A 7,222-nucleotide genomic window follows, 5' to 3' on the forward strand; every position below is an offset into this window, starting at 1 on the left:
TTGATGTTTCTGTTTCGTATAATTCATTAGTGTACGTACGTAGATCTAGCTAATGTAGTGGAATACTAGTTGAGTATATATGTACGTACAAATATACACACACACATATATCTCATCCTCCACAACCCTAAATCCAGCCTCTGCTTAAACCCTAATTTGCTTACCCTCTTGGAGTGTACACTATGATTTTCAATTTTCTAAACAGATACGAGAGTATGATACAAACACACGCACACACAGAGTCCCTTTCCCCACCAAGGGGAATAGGAACAAGAAACATATTTAATAGGGGATTTTAATTTAATTAATATATATGTGATTTTTAATCATATATATATACATAAATATATGTTCATGTTCACTTTTGTCTAATCTTTTGTCTTTTGGGATGGTGCACGGATGGATGGACTACTCCTGGCCCTTCGCTCTGATCATCCTATAGAAAATTTGTATTCAAACCAAATTTGGACGAATCAAATCAATTACAAAGTAAGTGTAATACACTTATCATGTGATTATATACTTTTCCTAAACTATACAATAATCACACTGCAAACGCACTGTACTTGACATAGTAATTGATTTAAGTTCGACCAAACTCGATTGTGGTTAGAATTCCCTTCATCATAGACTCAATTATAAATTAATTACCACAATATCTACAGGAATTGAACATGTATATATATATATTAAATTAAGATTTTAACATAATTAAAAATTAATTTGTCCATGAATTAATTGTATACGTAGTAGCTGATGATCATTGCACCAAATTCCAGACACATAGCTAGGTCTTGGGTGTTGGCTTCACATATCAAGTAATTTATTAATTTGATTTATTTTTGTATATATCTATATAATTAATTAATTTTGATAATATATATATATATATATAAAAACATATATTAAAAACAGACATTACGATAGGAATGTCTTTATCTTTCCAAAAGTAACATGAATTGTCCTTTTGTCTCTTGTGTGCAAAGATGGGGATGATGAGTGTGTTTGCTCTACCATTCCTATGAAACGTACTTATAATTATCATTTGTTGTGAGTAACTCCCTCACAGTAATTCATCACCTGACAGCTATGTGTTTTTCTTCTACTTTTGTTCAAACATTTTTATTTTATTTTGATTTCATTGGAGATGAATGATCCATCCATATCACCCTCTCTTTCAATCTCAAATTTAATAATTAAGGATTTTAAACCATATTATTAATTATATCGAATTTTGAATTTTCAATCTTTGCTAATGTATATATATATTTTTTGAGTCGTGTGAAATTAATAACCGTACATTGTTACTTAAATTCAAATCATTCACTCCAAACAATATTGCTTTGTAAACATATTACCTTGTAAATTAATTTCCTTCATGAAATGTATATTCTCCTAATTTAAATAATTTTTAATATATGTGGATGCTGACAACTATATAAGGTACAGTTTGATATTTGTGGTTATATATATATGTATGTATGTATGTAATTTCTTGGCTTTCCTATTACATTGTTGTGGTTGTAGCTATGTAGTTGGAGGTGGTCTCAACCTGGTGTACAGGTGAGCATATGGAGTGTTAGGTGGCCAGACTCTTAGGTTCACAACCTATAAGGGATTTCACCCAATAAATTATAAATAAAATCCAAAGATTTTTTTATTTATTAAGAGCATGCATTATATATAATTTCCTCAATTTAATTAATACTATTGTTTTCTTGTCTAAATTACATAATTTTTGTGATGGGATTGTGTATATATTTGTTCACCTGCTGTTTTTGCCAATTATCACTAGACTATGTGATCATAATCCAAATTTTACATCATACAATGATCATAAAAGTATATACTACTTACCATCTATGTTAATTAAATTTTGTAATTCTACATTTTATATACATACGAATTCATGACCAAGTATACATAATACGGATTAAATGCATTTTTTGTTCTAAAATTAGGTTATTCGGCATCTTCATTCTTTAACTTTTTATGATAGCATTTTGGTCCTATATATTTTTAATTTTTGCACATTTTCGATCAAGTAACAAGCCACATTATCTTTAACTATAATTTATATGTGTTTTATATGTGACAAAATTATACATGCTTAATAATAATAATTTTTGTATAAACTTTTTATATGTGATTGTATTTTTTATATATGCTTATAAATAAATAATGAACAATAATTTTATTTCATTTCAATAGATACGATGCAAAATACCAAGATGCGATTACAAAAGATAAAAGAAATTATTGAAGATCAAATTCGGGTGACATAATCGAAGTTGTATCCAAAATAAGTATAATTTCTAGTCCACACATATCCGAAAATAATACTTATTTATGAAACATAAACTCTCTCATTCAAAGGAAAAACAAAAAGCATAAGGAGCAAAATATTTAATGTGGCTTGTTACTCGATCGTATCTCATTGTTTGAGATATTATTCGCTTTAACTACATATAAACTTTACAATCTTATTTTGAAAAGGCATAGAAAAGACCTGGGGTTTAATAAGTTACCCAGTCTTACCAAAATCAATATTAAAATAAATAAGTAAAAATTTGATATACATGGTACATAATAATGGTATGATGATGGTGATAATTAACTGTGGGTGGTAAAACCATGTTTGGAGAGTGAAAAATATACACAAAGAATGTAAGAAGAGATAACAGTATATATGTGGAGGCTTCATAATAAGAGGTTGTAGGTAATTTAATTTTTATAATAATATTTTTTAATTTATTCATTTTTTTGTTTATTTTCATTATCACTTAAAATTCTATTACTTATAATATTATATATTGTTGTGGTGTGTATGTTTATATATTATGTCCTACAGTGTGTGATTTGCGAATTCGAATCTCATGAATATGGATTGATAGTTTACTTTTTAATTTTTATTTATTTTGAATATATAAGTGTTGGGTTCCACATAGGTAGGCTTAGATGAAATTATTATTTTATTTGATAATGGATATATCTCGATTTTCTGTTTGAGAGCGTTTACAAATACTTTCTTCTAGTTCAAGTTTATCGATGATGTGTTTAGATTGATAGATTTAAAATTAAAAGTTCAAGCTCTTAAGTTAAGTATAAATTTGATATATATACATGTATTAATGAAATTATGTATAATTTATGTATCATTTCCCCCCCTCCAAACAGGTTATTCAACAGCCACATGACTTTTACATGACCACCGTCGTTAACTTTTTAACAGCAAGATTATTGTTGCTTGGAAAATGTGTTCAAACACGACTAACTTTGTTCAGTTCATTTACAGTACCAAAATGTCACAATGTCTATTTAATGGGACTGAAAATGTATTTAGCCTTATATGTTACAAAAAATTGCAAATTATTAAATTCTTATTTTGAATTAATTTATTTAGAAAAATATTGATAAATTTTAATTTGTTTTATTATGAAATTATTTGAATCTGTTTACTCAAATTTTTTAAATTATTTCATCCAAATATAGCATGAAAGTCGGTGAAGTGACTGAGTTACTACATCGTGATAACTTGAAAACATATATATACTTTCCACTAGTAAATAAGTTTTTTACGGTAATGGATAAAATTAGCGATATGTTAGATAAAGTTCAAAGTTATGAGTTTAAATCACATCGAACGCGTGAATATTTATTTTATTTTTATGTAAGTTTATTGTAATTTATTTCATAGTTTTTGTTATATTAATATGACGAAACTAATATATATATATCAACTTATTAAAACATAGATGTAATTATTATTCTAATTAAAAAAAAATAACAATAAGATGATGGAGTAGGAGGTGTCAATGGTATGCATGCGTGAGTGATGGTTACTTAGAACAAAATTGAGATATCACGGACGCGTTTAATGATAAATGCACCATAATTTTGGAGAAGACAAGACAAGTTCTAAAATCAGACAAGGTATCTTAAGGACCATACTAATACTTGTTCATTTTAAGGAAGTTTCATGTCCCCGCTTATATATATATATATATATTTTACTCATCATCTTACTCTTTTTTATCTTAATACTTAATTTAGAATGTTCAACAACTCATTTTTATTCAAGTAAGAAGTACTCATTATATTTGATTGTGGTGAAAATATTTGGATATGAAATCTCCATGGCCATCGAGTTTTAGGGTCGAGAAGAACCTGAAAATATAAAACACAAGTCGTCGATCTTTTGTAAGGACACTCCGATGTTCAAATCAATTAACGATTGAAGATAAAAGAAGAAGGATCAAATGGTTGATAGTATATTGCTACATTAAATAAACAACAGCCGGCGTATTCATAGCATTTGTGCTTGGGTTGGGCTCTCCACCAAAATGCTCGTGTTTTATGGATTATCTTTACAAATTGGGCCTTTACAAAATATCCCACATCAAAATTATGTAAGTTTTTTAATATTTCAATGTATTAAATAATACCCAACAACTGATTTTGATTTAAGTACGAATTATTCATTATATTATATAAGTTTTTAATATTTGAATATATTAAATACTTGCTTATTCGAATGTTGCATACCCAAACCTGATTGCCAAAATGCTTGATCTCAATGAATTTGGAGCCCGTCAAGAATTCAATAATATTACGCTGATTGTTTTTTTCTTAAGTATGCGATTTACATCAATAACTTAAAATAATAAATACATTCGAACAAAATAAAGAAACAGCAAACTACTGTAAAAGCAAGCATGTCAAGAATTCAATAATGTTGCAAGAACCATGTAAAATTCACTAATTGTCGTCCTATTAAAAACCAAATTCAACAAAAATTTTAAGAAAAAAGTTGCTGATCAGCACTTTCGTACTCTTTTTTGTGTGGCCCTCTTTGTCCTCTTCGGATAAGTAGTCTTTAAGTTATAAAACAAATTGTAAGACTAACTATAGTAAAATTTCAGATTAATTAAAAATAAAAATAAAAAGTGAAAAAAAATTGGAGTTGAGTGTTTGTGGAAAAGCTTAATGCACACAGTTTTATGAATAAAATGCATAAGTTCGTGGAGAAGAAGCTCATAATTTTTAACTTAAATAGATTTAACTTAAACAGTCCAAAAGCATAAATAGCGAATAAAAATAATTATTTCAACTTATTTTTAATAAAAGAACTGATGAATACTTAGGTTAAGCTATTGTAGACGCGCCTTCAATATACAAGAGCTCTATAGATATTGTAGTTTGGATCAGATTTCTCTGAATCCACACCAATGGATAGTTTTTAATTGCTACACAGATATTGTACAGCTTAAAGAAAGCGATCAATCTTATAATATAATAACCATATTATTCAACGGTAGTCGGTAGTGATCCCTAAAATGGGAGCACGTTGTTGATGCCCGGAATCACTGTCATGCTTCTGCAATGCAAGCATGATGTTTCTAAAACAGAACATTATAAGAAGTGGTAATGATTCAAAGAAGGTAGCACCAATTTTACTGTGGAGTAGTTCTGCAGCTTGAGCAGCAACCTTAATATGCACCTATAAACAGGAAAACCGGAGCATCGAGTGTGTCTTTCACAGCTCAAAATTCTAAGACAATGACTAAAGGAAGATAAGATAACATCATACATAGATAAAAGCATAACAAAGAGTCTGGATGCCGAAAATGGGATTTCAAGAATTGACATCTTGAGCAGACTTGTGAAAACCTTAAACTGCTCGGAGAGCAACTACAGAAGCATCAAAATGTTTTCCTGACAACAGTGTTTTGTAGGAAACTAAATTTAATGCTACTTCTTGAATCATAGAACAATATCAGTTAATCTACCACAGCCTCATGAGTAGGATGGGCTGTTGAGTGCTCTGTCCACTCAAATCTGCACGATAGATCACACTTGTATGCAAAGAGAGCGTAACTTAGCAAAGATTTTCAACGTGTCGAGAAAAATACAAATCTTGAGCTCAGTTAACAGGAAAGAAATCTGAAAGTTGTGAAAGGACAATCAAATAAGCCCTTTCTTTTCGTAATTATATGTAGATCCTGATAAAGTCCTTCGAGAAAAAGAAGGCCAGGACTTACTGTATCTGCAAGTATTGCTTTCTTCATCGTGAAGAATGGTGTAGTTTGAGCTGCTTACATTCCTAAAATAACACGACTTCTCACTTATGTAATGGTATGCTTGTTGAGTGCTCCCCAGTCCACTGACCACCAAGTTGCCTTTCACAAGCATATTGCCCTGGGCATTTTGAAAATTCTTTAGCCTACTGGAGGAAGTTCCAAACTTGGAAGTCTTTTGCCTCGTCTCATCGATGCCCAAAGTCACGTTAGCTACAGAGTCATAGGTTCCATTTCCTTTGTCGATATTATCAGAGTAGAGATCAAGAGTAAACTTCTTGAGCGAGCTGGTAGAGAGAATTGAAGATGATGGAGTCCTGGCGTCGACAGTCCCGTTGAAATGTATAACCTGATTCAAAATCTGTTGATTCCCATCATTCCCCATCACCATAGCATTAATGTAATTGAATTCTTGGAGCGATTTGGTGGTGACGACTCCATGAGATGATTTTACCCATCCCCTGTAACTTATTGAGCGACTAGCATTTGTACTGAATAAGCCATCAAGACCTGTAAAATTAGAAAGAAGAGACAAGGAAAGAGGCGAGTCACTGTATTCCAACAGATTCCCTTGTGTTCTCTCACTCCCTTTATCCAACCATAGATGCAAATTTGCATCAATATACCAGACGTTCAAAGCATTTGTCACACTAAATGCAAGCTCATGGGATTTTCCATCCAATATTTTACTCAACAAAGGTGTAATCTCGATATCATAAGAAGGGACATCAAAGGAACCAATTGCAGTAATCGGTCTCCAAAGGAGAGGATTGACACCCCCCGTGTAGATCACAGTAAATGGCCAAACTGCACCGACAACCAAACCATCCAAGCTAACCACAACCTCCCGGAACGGCCCATTTCCAGGAACACCCGTAAGGTTATTCACAGAAATGTACTCATTCGGATAGTTCCCAAACCAAAATTCATCATTTTCATGGAAAGAAACATACACCTCAAGCACAGCCCTGTATACATTCTGCGGAATCACGAACTCCTTTGACTCTACATCTGTCGAATTCTCAATCTCAAACCACAAACCATCATTCAACGGCAAGTTTCTTGAAATGGGCAATATCAAATCCGCCACAGGCCCGAACCCATACCCATTATCCAATCCACCATATTCAACAGCACTATGACCA

The 7,222-nt window shown here is 31.1% G+C and overlaps 1 protein-coding gene across 1 annotated transcript in view; it reads right to left on the minus strand.

Moving 5' to 3' along the window:
- The window catches only part of LOC105165444 (peptide-N4-(N-acetyl-beta-glucosaminyl)asparagine amidase A-like), a 2,473-nt gene continuing 815 nt past the window's right edge, over window positions 5,565–7,222 (minus strand). Inside the window, exon 2 of the mRNA XM_011084460.2 lies at window positions 5,565–7,217. Coding sequence (XP_011082762.1) covers window positions 5,965–7,217 — 1,253 coding nt within the window. The 3' untranslated portion in view covers window positions 5,565–5,964. The remainder of the gene's footprint in view (window positions 7,218–7,222) is intronic.

The sequence above is a fragment of the Sesamum indicum genome, linkage group LG6, assembly GCF_000512975.1.
Source record: "Sesamum indicum cultivar Zhongzhi No. 13 linkage group LG6, S_indicum_v1.0, whole genome shotgun sequence".
Classification (NCBI taxonomy): Eukaryota; Viridiplantae; Streptophyta; class Magnoliopsida; order Lamiales; family Pedaliaceae; genus Sesamum; species Sesamum indicum.